The sequence below is a fragment of the Mus caroli genome, unplaced genomic scaffold, assembly GCF_978045245.1.
Source record: "Mus caroli unplaced genomic scaffold, Mus_caroli_1 scaffold_4, whole genome shotgun sequence".
Taxonomy (NCBI): domain Eukaryota; kingdom Metazoa; phylum Chordata; class Mammalia; order Rodentia; family Muridae; genus Mus; species Mus caroli.
Genome location: NW_028227259.1, coordinates 76082208 through 76095820, shown reverse-complemented (window position 1 = coordinate 76095820; position 13613 = coordinate 76082208). Strand labels below are relative to the sequence as shown.

The 13613-nt window shown below is 46.4% G+C and overlaps 1 protein-coding gene across 7 annotated transcripts in view; it reads right to left on the bottom strand.

The window, feature by feature from the left end:
• The window catches only part of Dcun1d4 (defective in cullin neddylation 1 domain containing 4), a 79442-nt gene that overhangs the window by 7009 nt on the left and 58820 nt on the right, over positions 1–13613 (bottom strand). For all 7 annotated transcript variants that reach the window (XM_021163557.2, XM_021163560.3, XM_021163559.3 and 4 more), the window contains one exon: positions 8685–8793. In XM_021163557.2, coding sequence (XP_021019216.1) covers positions 8685–8793 — 109 coding nt within the window. The remainder of the gene's footprint in view (positions 1–8684; positions 8794–13613) is intronic.

Genomic DNA, 13613 nt, shown 5'->3' with positions numbered 1-13613 from the left:
GTTAGCCCCCACACCTCTCATCTCCTGCCATCATAGGATCTGTGTCACTCTTGACATGTACTACAGTGACAAAAATAAAAAGGGAACAAAAGACCTGGACAGACTCTGCAACACAGCAACCGTCTGACAAACGGATGTCAGTCAGGCAAGGCTCTGCTGCACGTGTGTGGCAGCCATGCCAGAACACAGAGGGAAGGAAGGCGTGAGACTCACACGAGGACAGCTGAACAGCACGCGCTCACTCCTGCCCTGCAGGGTGCAGCCAGCCGCTCCCAATCACTACCACCATCTTCTGCCTAGCGAATAAGAGAGAGGCATTATGGACGCACGTGCCACCTGAACAGGAAGGAGCATCAGTGACAGCCAGCAGTGCACATGGTGGCCTTGTGGCCCAATGCCATGACCAGAGTGCTAAACATCAAAGAGTCCTGGGGATGCCATGGTGGAGAGGGCCCACGGCAAGCGCCTTCTCATGCACTCAGACACTCCTGGGTCCCCCAACAATGATGACTTCTGTGAGGGAGGTCCTGATTCAATTGGCTGCCAGAATGCCATCAGGCAGCCAAAGGCATAACGGGCTTTATTTACTTCGTTATTTAAAATCACCTTTCAAATTCAAGGTACCTAGCACAGACATCAGAGAGCTCTTTGCAAGATACTAAAGTAGTATGGTAACCACAGGTCTGTAGCTGCTGGACACGAGGAAGCACGGGCAGACAGGCAGGTAGGCATAGAAGCTCAAGTTTGCTGAGATGGCCGCCAAGAGGCCTAACAAGGGCTGAAGGACAAGGAAACACAACTCCCCTGTCTCCCCGCCCACCTTGGACCCAAGCACTTTGTAAACTTTAACTTGCTAAAACAATAGAGTCCCTCTGTGTCATCTTTCAAGTAACAGAACCCTAGCGGGTCTGGATGCTCCCCTACATTCTGACAGATTCTGTCTTCCTCGGAGAATAAGAGCAGCAGTTGTACAGCATCAGGCTTGCCAGCGCAGCCCTCAACCTCAGGACCTTGGTGAGACACTCCAAGGTGGAACACTGCCCAGGAGTACACCCCAGAGGCCTAATACTCACGGCTAAGGTAGAGATATATCCAGGGTGTATTAAAGCCAGAATTTTTAAGAGCCTTTGATTGTGTCAGAACATCCTAGTGTAGACCCTTGTGAGGAGTGAGAAATATTTTTTTCTCAAGGGGGACTAAGGACTCGCCAAACACTAAAGTAAAGAATCTTAAATATGTAAATGTAACTGCAGTGCTATAAAACGAGTCTTTAAAGCTTTAGGTGTCTGCACTGCTTTATCAGAGCCCCTGGCAACTCAATACAAATGTTCACTCTCTAATGGCTTGAGATGTATATTAACTTACTTTTCTCATTGAAGATTTTATATTTTCATTTTAAGTCCAGAGGCAGCATGACTCCTAAGGTGAGCGGTGGGAGCCAGGTTACCCACTGGCATATGAAATCCAATACTGACTGAAGATCAATCCCGTGTGTCCTGGCACGGGGGAGGGCAGCCCTTCTTAGTGCGGCCAAGAAGTAAAAACTGAAAACTAAGGGCTGAGAAGAACTAAAACCTTCAGTTCTGTGGATCAGCTTAGGAAACTCAAAAATGGGGTGACCTTTGGGAGTAGTTTTTTTAAAAGGCATCAAAAAAAAAAAAAAAAGACACAAAACCTGAGAAATATCCCCTCATTGAAAAAGAAATAAACTAAAAGAACTATGCTCTTAGAACACAACAAAGAGCATTAGCATGTAGCTCACAGTGCTTGCAAAGTACCGTTCCCACTGCACTGGACAATGAGGCTCTGAGGAAAAACTGGTGTAGCATCCACAATCACTTGCAGTTGTTGTCCTTGGAAGGAGAAGGTGTGAGTGAGTGTCTGGGTAAGCTCTCTAACTCCTGAATCACTTCCTCAGAGGTGCTGAGCAGCAGAAAATAACTGACAGCTTCGCTACTGGTGAGCCGTGAGCAGACCATCAAGGCCCTGGCGAAATTGGATCTGCTAACCAGCTAACTTGTCACAGGATCTTTTCTCAAATGTCTGTGTCTTCTGCTTCCATAAACATCCTCCATTCAAATGCCACGTCAAGAAGAGAGAAAAAGAAATCAAGCCGCCACACTCACATCATTCATTCTTCTGGTTCTCTCTCTCAGCCTCCTGCCCTCATCCTGAAGGCCTCTTCTCTCTTCACATATTCCAGCTGCGCCTCAAGACCCCACTCCACCCAAGTGCCACCGCAGTTCATCTCTGCCCCAGAAGCTCCTCCTGACTCCTGGGCTCCAACCCCACACGCTTCTCACTCGAGGCCACGGCTGTTTTGCATCAGGGCAGGAGAATACCGAGGAGGAAGGCTGGCCATGGTAGACCAGGGACAGTGTCCACAGTTTAAACTCAGCCTCTGGTCTCCCCTGGCCTTTACCCCTGCCACCCACTACAGAAGGGCCACTACATGCAGCCGCCACCTTCTCAAAAGGCCAAGCTCTCCAGCTCTCATTACAGGAGCCACCTCACTAGGGAGGATATAAGAGTCAGATACACTCAGACCAACTCTGCTCACATCGAAGGGAGAATCCCTCTACTTAGCTCTTCACCTCATGTCTCTCCTCCACACCAAGTTGTTTTCACATAAGGAACCAACGCCAGTTGTGGTGGCTGTGTAGGAATGTGTGTATCTATGGAAGCATGCATGAACACTTGTGGAATAGATTCAGACAGGTGTCAGGGCCAGGCCAGACTGTGTATATCTGGATGTATATGTGTCTGTGCATAGATGTCTGTGTAAAGGATTTTAATTCTTTTCTTTTCCTTCCTCTCTGGTCCACAAAGAGTTAACCAGCCTAGTCAGTGAGAGGCTAAAGAGAAGAGAACACTATTAATAAACCCTTTAACTAACTCCCACCCCTTTCCAGGTTAAGCAACAAGGGTTAATTCACCTCAAGCCATCAGCTTCTGGATCAGAATAGCAAAGAGTCAAGAAGAGTAAATATTATTAATAATAAGTAAACTGTTACTTTTTCAAAAATCTGTACGTGGTCATGCTCCCCAGGCTCCTGGGGTAACGTGGAGTCTGGGATCAGCCTGCAAGTGCAGCCAGATGCTATCTCTATAAAGACTCAAGGGAACTGAGGGGAAAAACTGTTGGGGAACTGAGGGGAGACACTGGGAGGATTCTTCATGGTACCAGTTATATAAGAAACACATGCAAAAAACCCTGAGAGAGAATTTGAAGTATGTAAGAGAATTCTTGCACACTTTGTCTTTTATTCCCTAGTTTCCCTTATAAGACCCCAGAAGACACAGGCAAAATTGAGACAGGGAAGGCAGCATGGCTCTGTAGAAAGGCGTACCAGAGCAACGGCCTTCAAGTGCCCTCCTGTCCCGCACCATATCAACACCAAGGACTGATGAGGCTGCACCAGGTGACCTCTGAAGGGTCACAACTGTACGACATCAAAAAAAAAAAAAAAAGAAACAAAAAAACAAAAACAAAAAAAAACTACAGACTAGTGAGAACCAAAGGAAATCAATACAAAAGCTTAGAGTGTCCCTGCACATAGGTATGTGCGCCACATGTGACTAATACAAAACCCTTGTGGGCCTCAGAAGTCTTAGAATTGGAGTCATGGGCTGTGATCCACCATGTGGGTGCTGAGAACCAAACTCAGGCCCTGAGTAAGAACAAGTGCTTCTAACCACTGAGCCATCTCATTAGTACCAAATGCTACCAGTTTTAAAGATGAGAAAAATGATAATTCTCCTGGACTACAATTTCAGTGAAGAGCTGTCAAAAGGGCCATTTGACTATTCTCTAATATTATATTATAGCAGTGGTTCTCAACCTTCCTAATACTACAACCTTTTAATACAGTTCTTCATGTTATAGTTATGACCCCCAACCATAAATTTACTTCACTTCTACTTCATAACTATCATTTTGCTACTGTTAGGAACCACATCCACGGTCTTAGATGACCCCTAGAAAAGGACTGTTTGACCCCTTCAAGGGGGTTTCGACCCACGGCCTGAGGAGCTGGAGTATAGCCTCTTGTGGGTATAGGAAAGCATCACTCAGAATAGTTAAGCATTATACACTTGTTATTTCGCAACATTTATGTTATTATTAACACTGTCAAGTAGTTCAACTTCATTGAAACGACAATTAAAAAGGTCTGTTGTGCTAATTATAATGTATGACTTCTGGGAGCCCTTTTCCTTAGGAGGTGCACAGACAACAGAGGAAAGGGACTAGGATTCTGCTTTCACTTGGAAACAACTCTAGTTGTTTTCTGAAAGCGGAAGCAGATAGGAAGCGCCTGCTCTCCCACCCTGACAGCAGACTGTCATCTCCAGAAGTGGTTTCTAGGCTCTGGCAAACCAAAGGGGAAACTCAAGCACAGCCTGAAGGTTTTCCTGAGTTACAGAAAACATGGTAGGCCAAAGAGGAACAAGGAGCCGAGAGTCACAAAACGAAGTCTACAGACTTGCCGCTAGTCGTTGCCATGCACATCAGAGTCTCCACAAGGATCTGCTGGAGTGGCGAAGCAGAAACTGAGTTGACAGAGGACTAAAGATGGTTTGTGTTTCCACGGCCGGCGTATAAAGAGCTCACACTAGGTACCGAGACAGCTCTGGCTTACTTACATACTGGGCACTGCCACAAGAAAGACTGGTCTGTATCACCCTTTCAGAGCACACAACTGACTGCAAGTAGGAGAGGCAACCCAGCAACCCACAACCCAGACTCACATCACTCTCCAAGGACTAGGGCAGTGACTAAACCCCACAGCAAGAGTCAGAGTCAGGAGGAACTTGCCCAACACAGCATACAATGAAAGACGCGGTTGGTAGGCATATCTAATAAACATACCCTAGATGGTTAAGTAGGTACAAGGACACTGTCCTGAGGAGAAAAGCAGAAGGCATTAAAAAAAAGAAATGGGGCTTCTGAGATGAAATAGTATCTGCAATGAGAGATGTTGTCAGGGGGTTAGAAAATGTTAATGATTAACAACGTAGGACACAACAATAAAATTCTAAAATGAGGGAAATGTGCTATCGGTGGCCCATGGGACAGTATCAAGAAATATAGCAACAGTTTATAGTTGAAGAGACACCTAACACCTAAAAGATTTTCCAGTGAACCCACAGATTCAAAGAGCCCAACGATCCCAATCAGAGTAATAACCCAGAGAACTGTGTTGGAAGCATGTGGTCGACTTGCCGGACAGCAGAGCAAAGAGAAAAACTATCTCAGTCACCAGGCACTATGCTCAGAGGATAAAGACGGGATCAGCACTGGACGCCACACTGTTGGAGACAGCAGAGAGTCATCCCTGAGAGGGCGAAATGCCAGCTTCCAAGCCTTTACCCAGAGAAGCATCTAGAAAGGTGAAGGCAAAGCCAAGCCCATAGTGAGCAGCAGCAGCAGCAGCAGCAACAGTTCTGGCCTACAACGACTGTTAAGGAAGTTTTGTCCCGCAGAAGGAAAATGGTACAGAGACTGGTCTGTATAAGATGGAAGAAGGACTTGGAAGCAGCATCAACCTGGGTCCCTGCAACTGACACATCTGCCTGTTTAAACAAAACTACAGTGTAAGCCTCACAGCGTGAGTAAAATGCTCAAACTATGACAGGCAAAACAGAGTCACCTTTGCCGAGGCTCTTACACCGTTACACACGCAAATGAAAACTGTAAACCTTTAACACACCACGGTAAGGCCTGGGGTGAGCAGCAGAAATAATACAATAGAGAATATGAGGAATAAAGCATAGAAGAATAAATGACAGACTCTCAGGACAGAAAACCCCATCTCAGTCCCAAAGAAGGCATGAAAAGAAGACAAGGCGCGGCAAGGACGTTGTGTTCCCTCGGAAGAGCAGGTTGGATAAACAGGGAGAAGAGCACAACAGGAGGACGGGGTCAGAAACATCCACATCAGATGCAGCATCAGCCTCTGTAAGACACGAACTGACTCATCTGCATGCACGCCATCTATCTGAAATCTGTTCTAAATACACAGACACCCGTGGGTTAAGGGAAGGGAGAGAACTGACAGGCCAGGCAGATTTTAGCCAATGAGTGCCCGATACCCTATGTTTCTCACACAGTAACTTTGGAATAAAGAAGAGACACACTTCATAAAGCAAAGTGGATCAGTTCATTCAGGACATGACAGCATGTCTAAACCTAACATCACAGCTTCAAAATATATTGGAGCAGGTTGGATACAGGTCAACAGAGAAAGTTAGAACTGAGGAATTCACTACTCCTCAGTTGACAGAACTAACAGACAGCATTCAGTAAAGACCTGAGCACCTTCAACCGAACTGACCCAACTTAGAGTCACCAGACAACAGAGATATGCAACAATCAAGACCAGGCCATACTTTGGACCATATATTAAACAGACTGAAATTGTACTTCTCTGACAGAATTAAACTAGGTATCCATAATACAAAGACCACCCAGGAAACCCCAAATACCTGCAAAACAATCAACGTATTTCTAATCAATGTATTGAAGAGAAGTGGCGAGGGAGAGAAGCTGAGCGGAGGATTAAGGGCTGCTGTGCTCTGCAGCAAGTCCATCAAAACAGAACCTACAGATATGCTAACTGAACGCAGATGAAAACACAACTTCCCAAACTTGTAAGCTACAACTAAGGAGAAGAAACACGAGTAACAGATTTGCCTCAGTGTGTATTTAAGCTGAAATGAATGGCATTGGTAATTAATGATAAAAATGAGCAGTTCCTGTCCGTCACTGTGTAAGAAGGAGTAACTCACCACTACCTGTTGAAAATACCCCTCAAAACCAGGAGACTGAACCCATGGAAATCCCACAGTCCTCAGTCTACCAGGAACATGAATGTGTACCTAAACTCCAATGTCGCACCAAGGAGTTATTGGGGCTGTGTAAGTGACTATGGCACAAGCCCTCCAACACAGGCTGCACGTGATGGGGCCCAGAAGCCTGAAGACGGGTGTGGGAGTGTAAGCAGGGCTCCAGGCAACAGCTCAGCATGACCAGAAGCAGAGAGCAGAAAAGCCGAAAGGTCAGGTGTCAGGCTCGGCAGGTTACACAGAATACAGTTCCCTGCAGATGTCACCAAGTCAGGAGCTTGGAACATGATTATGTGAGGCTGGACCAAGCCACAGATTCAAGTGCTTCAGTGGGAGATCCACTGACTGTTAATAACGTGGCAGAGGTCATTTCTCTACACCCCCTGGCTCCCTCTTCTCCTGTATGAAACAGATACAACCTCCTGGCTGCGGGGGTGGTGGTGGGGGCAGCTGCATCAGCCCCATCAGGATGCCCATGTCGGCATAAATGTAGTTAGAGGTGCCGAAGGAGTCAGGAAGCCAGGTAAGGAAGGAGGACGACTGATGACTCCTTAGTGATGCAGACGCTAGCTGCGTGTGAAGGATGCCTAGCAAAAGAGGCAGGTTACAAGTAACAAGAACCCCAACTGGCAAGCTTGCAGTGGAGTGGAGGCACCGAGAAAGAGGAGATCGAAAGAGCTCCTGTAAGGTGGGCCACAGTGACTGACCCAGAATGGGAGGAAGTCAGGAAGGAGCAAAGGAGCCGTGAATCTAAAGCACAGAGGGTGGCCGAGAGAATGTTGACACCTAAACAAGCCAAAAGGAGCTGATCTGGATGCAGAAAGTTAGGATATTCCTGAAGGGACCTCTACATGTTTAAAGGGGTGCGAGTGGGGGTGGGGGGTGGGGTGGATGATTATGTACTAAGCTTAGAAACTAGTACCCTGCGTCCTATGTATAATTACATAAACACCGCTCCATCAAGTACCACGTGTGACTCTCATGCCCTCCATCCCTAGCTTCAGTTAACTCCATTCACACCGTGACTCCGTAAGGCTGCAGTTTCAGAATGACATGAATTACGACTCCACATAGCACCGCTGACGGACGTTCTGCTGCAGACTATAATTCGCCATGGAATACATTTTTGGTGCTAAAACTGGTAAAGCCAAAGAGTGAAGAATAAAAAAAGGTCAGCACAGAAAAGGGAAGAATCATTCCTCACTCTGCTGGGAATAAATAAATAAGAAAGGAAGAAATATAAAAAATGCAGCCAACCAAAGTCTAGTCATCTAAACCCAACAAACACCCAGAGAAGACACTAATCTGGAGTAAAGTATAGCTATAAGGGCTGAGGGCAGGTCTCTATGAACATACCACCGAGTCATTCGGAATTCACTCCCTGAAGTGACTAGGTTTTTATTCACCCGTGTCACAAACATGGCCTTGAATAGATAAATCAACAAACAGGAAATCAGCCTGGGCTTAGGTTCACATTCTTTCCTGTGACATCCTTCAAAGTGAAACTGGATTAGCTACGGTCAGTGTTCTAGTCTCTCTAGGGGAGAAGGTCTGTTATGTGAAAACGGTCGGCCTTTCCAAGACCATCCGATGGTTCTAAGCATCAGACACAGGGCTCGCGCACAACCTGCTCCTAAGCCCGTCACAGGAGGTGTTCAGTGGCAGCCACTGGAACTTCTAGCTGACACACATATTGGCCCAGAATCAGTTTTTCAAAGCATTTAGAAACACTAGCTCATGGTCTGGGAGTAACTTTTCAAGGTCTTTGCTGTGGTGTAAAAAGGTAATAAAAGAGGGGAGGGAGAGGGGAACATCTGGACAGGCTCCAGAGAACTCACCCGTGCAAAGTCAAACGCGTATCTGTAAATGAGCTTAAAGTTTGTTGTATCGTTTAATAATGATCTTAAGTAATCCAAAGTAGTTCTGAGTTTTTCTGTTGTATCACATCTAGGAAACAGAATAAAGGTAAATTACAACCTGAGTGGTTTTTTTTTTAATTGAAGTAATTAATATAAAAACCAAAAGAATAAAAAGCTGGAGACGGGACTGTGTCTATAATGACCAGTTGCTCTCTGTACTTTTTAATAAATGTTGAAGGCATAGAAGAGTGCCTACACAGCAACCCAGCACAGTGTTACACTCCCCTTCACACTGAAGCTCTTCTCAGCTACTACTACTTCCTCAGCTAGCAAACAGCAGCGCTGCCTCCAGCTGCTCTACAGAGCGCCTTCGTAATTGCTTTTAGAGACCACTACAGTTGTCTCTCTAGCATGTCACTCTGTCACGCAGGTTCCCCATGATGGGAACATGGCACTCACTTTGTGTCCTTATGTCCTTTCTGGACACACCATGAGGAACCTTGTCACATCAGGCTGTTCCCTATTGCTGAAATTAACTTGTATTAATGCAGGGAGGGGTATGCTCCAAATTCTCCATTTATTATTTACTTCTGTGTTCATATATGTGTGTGTACATGTGGGGGACGAAGGTCAGTTACAAGTACCACTCCTCAGGTGCTGAATTCCTTGTGTTTGGAATCAAGGTCTCTTATTGGCCAGAAATCTACCGCATGAGCTGGAATGGCTGGCCAGTGAGCCCCAGTGCCCTGCCTGTCTCTGTCCCCGGTGCGGGGATTTGTGTGTATATACCACTGTCCTTGGCTTTTAACATGGGGTCTGGGAATCAAACTCAGACCCTAGTCCTGTACAGCAAATACTTTACCAACTGAGCCTCCTGCCCAGCCCCAGAGTGTACTCTCCTAGCTATGAAACACTAAGCAGCCCGTGGATGCCACCTTAAGACTGTGACTGCCCAGTTCAACTTTATTTTCAACTTGCTGTTTTCCTGATGCCTCAATTTATCCTTAAGTTGTCTGTACAAAAGCTTACAGATTAGACATTCTAGTGCAGAGACACTGATCCTGCCTGTGACATGGTGACGGTCAGGTATATCAGTGAAAGCCCTTCATGTCTTCTGCTAGTGCTCTCCCACAGCCCCTAATAAGACACCTGTTCCGGGGTCCTAGCCACTGCAAGCACCCCCCCCAGGCCCCCATGACTCCCCTAACAGCAACTGCAGCAGGGCTGGATGGCCACTGAACACCCCCCTACCCAAAGCAGCTTTACCTCGCGGCTAGGCTCACACTTGAAGACGCAGCACATGAATTCCCGCTCCTCCTGTGAGGAGCCCTGGACAACACTGTTCTCCCTCTGGGACTTAAGAGTTGCCATTCCTTTTAATTCACTGTGTTCGTCCATTGCGGATTTGATTCTCTGCAATGGGAACTGTCCAGTTTGGGCGGTGGCCCTTGATCCTGGCTGCATCCTTCTGATGTGTGCCCACCAATCTCTGCACACTTCCTCCTTCCCTGGCACAGAATTTGCTTCAAACTTGAAACCAGCTGTTTCTCAAGGGAGCCCTGCTGATGACAACCTGTTTTTACCAGTAAGTAACAGTGTTTACCTTTGATAAGGAAGCACACTAATTAGTTATTTTTACAAATTAACTTTGGGTTTTTAAAAAAAGATTTATTTATTTTATGTATATGAGTACACTGTGGCTGTATAGATGGTTGTAAGCCTCCGTGCGGTTGTTGGGAATTGAATTCTTTTTAGAGTTCTGCTTGCTTTAGTAAACCCCTCTTGCTCTGACCTAAAGATTTGTTTATCATACACTGTAGCTGTCTTCAGATGAGCCAGAAGAGGGCATCAGATCTCATTACGGGTGGTTGTGAGCCACCATGTGGTTGCTGGGATTTGAACTCAGGACCTTCAGAAGAGCAGTCAGTGCTCTTACCCACTGAGCCATCTCACCACCCCCACAAATTAACTTTGTTTGTAACATGTAAGCCTTAAAAAATGAGAACCAGGCTAACAAGAAGGGGGGGGGGTCACAGTGCTTGTTACACAAATCTGGTGACCTGAGCTCACTTAACTGTACCAAGTCCTCCTCTGACCTTGTAATGAATGGTGCACTGGCGAACTGTCGTGAACCATCTGAAGTCACTGAGAAGCTGGCTCTAGGAAGAGGGGTAGACTGTCCTCTGGTCTCAGTCCCATCCTGTGCAGCCCCTGCTCAAACACACTTAAGTGTCATCTTTGTCAGGGGAATGGGCTGCCTTCCTAAGTGAGGCAGGAATTATCGAGAACACTGAATAGCAGGCAAGGTGCCCTTAAAGAGCACTTGAAGACAAAGCTTTTTCCTCACAGAAGTTACTGTGGTTTGTTTACCCAGTACTAGGAAAGTGTCTAACGGGAGGGGAAGGAGGGGTGTGGGAAAGGCTGGAAGCTCGGGGTGGAGGTAGGGAGCCCCACTGAACTGCCTCGGCCCTCTCCAGTGGGTTTCCAGCTGCTATACCTAGACTGCCCAGTCAGGAAGCAATGCCTTAGTAGGGCTTCCCAGTCAGTGTCTGGGGGATGTGTGAGCTCCTGACATAATGACTTACTTCCCTAGTGGTTTTGTTCTTTTCTTTGGAAGTTCAGCAAGGGGGCTCAGCTCTGTCAGGTACTCTATCAGGCATGCCCCTGGCTGCTTTAAAAGGGCTTCCACATCAATTCTGCTGGATAGTGTGAGCCTTCAGTTTGATGTTTGTTACTAACGATAGTTATTCTTTTACTTTCATTTGCTATGATATACTTACTGAACTCACTCGTTCAAGACCCAAAGAATAGCTATACACGCCTCCCACAGTCCACTGTGAAAACTTTATATGGAATCCTACAAACAACAGAGGCAACCTCCTACCATGGGAGAGACCAGGCTTGCACCCTCGACAGCTCTTCGGAGCTCTCAAAATTGGGGTAGGGAAGGAAAAGAGTTGAGAAGCTGAGAGTCTAACTATAGACCTAGTGTCAGAACCCAAATGAGGATGGCAGAGATGAGAAAAACACCAGCGACAGCATGGGGGTAGGTATGGCTGGGACACAGGAGTGGCAGCTGGCTTAGGCTTATTTGGCGTTGGGTGTACTATTGCAGAACCAAGACCCTAGTAATTAAAGAAAAAGTAATAATGTTACTAATACTGAGGGAGGGCTTGGAGAGGGGGCAGCTCGTCCATCCAAAGCCATGTAAGGCTCCTGGTTGGCACGAGAAAGGGAACCTAAGGGACACGTCTAGACGGGCTGTCAGTCCCGAGCAATAGATTCAGCTTCAGGAACCTGAACAGAGACCTGCTAGGAGAGAACAGAGTGTGTGTGGGTGCTGGGGTACAACAGTGTGTGAAAGCAAAACAAGACCTGTGCCAGGCCTGGGTGACCTTTCTCCTAGAGAGAGACACCTGCAACTCATGGCCAACTGTGAGAAGTGAGCAAGTCTCCTATACTAAATGAGATCAAATGTCTATCCAAAATTCCACTTTGTGTATCCAGTAGTACTGCTCCATCTATCACAGGGCTCTTTGTAAACCCAGAGCTCATGCCAATAAGAAGACAGGGCTCAGTCGCCCTGCCTGGAACAACAGGTTGCCACCTAGTGGCCACCCAGCAAAGACCCTGTCAGAGGGAAGGGACAATAGACAGAGGGCTTTCTGGAAAGTGGCTGTATTCCCACCTCACACTGTGTAATCACAAGTGTATTACACAGGTAAGTCTCAAAGCTCAGTGAGTGAAGCCCACTTCCAAAGGCAGAGAGCTTTCCCCACTGCCCTCCACACCACCATCCCTTCACTTGGCCACCAGAGCTTTACACAAACACTGGCTACCGTTCTAAGCCCTCCCCAAACTCAAGGCCCTTCTAGTTCTGACAGCTCCCCACTGTGGGGTAATCACCACCCTGAAAGGCTGTCTTTTTCACCAAAGGTTGGACTGCTAGTCTGTACCTGTGTCTGCCCCTCTCTCCCACTCATGCACGCCACCAATTTGTGTGCTGAAATCTTAATTCCTCAAGGTGACTGTGGGCATTATGCCCAGAGGATGGCTTCACCCCAGGCACACAGGGAAGAATGCATTACATTCAAGGGTCATTAATAACAAAACCACAGTAAACAAGGGCAAGGGAGGATGTGAAGTCGTTAGGAGGGAAATGGGTGAGGGTCACCAGGAGAAGATGGGAGGAGTAGTCAACTGTTAGGAGCAAAAGATAGACATGCTTCATAAGATTTTAAACAAGCAAGTCTTCATAAGATTTTAAACAAGCAAGTTAAAAATATTTTTAAATTTTTGGAGGTGAATTTTGGACTGAGTCACAAAGGCAAAGCCTCTGTGAATGGGACTAATGTCCTTAAAAAGCAGCCTAAAGAAACTCATTTGTCCTAACCAGTGGGTGAGCACACAGCCATAAGGCACTCTTTGACACGCCAGCTCCAAGCTGTCCCTAGCTTCCAAAGCTGCTGGAGCCTCGGCCTACAGCTTCACCCAGAACTGTAAGAAACAAACTTCTGCTATATCAATTTAAATAAAGTAAAATGTGTATCACTGCATAGAAATACAGGTTTTTATCATAGGCACATGGGTTCCAATATGAATCTAAAGTATTTAACAGGACAGATTTAATAAAACAAAAATGACCAAAACCCAGGGGAGAAATCTAAAACAGAAGACAAACTAAAAAGACAGACCACTTCCATGTCAGTACACACAGCCACTTCCCTTTGAGGTTTCCTGTGGACTAGGTAAACACATCTTACAAATACAGGACTTAGTGATTCTACTAGCAGAATGACTAATATTTCTGAACTTTTTAAGTATTATTTCTAAGTCCTGCCCCTAATGGACTTTGTCTTGGTGACAAGTTACCTTCATGGTCAACCTGGCTGCACTTAGAATCACCCA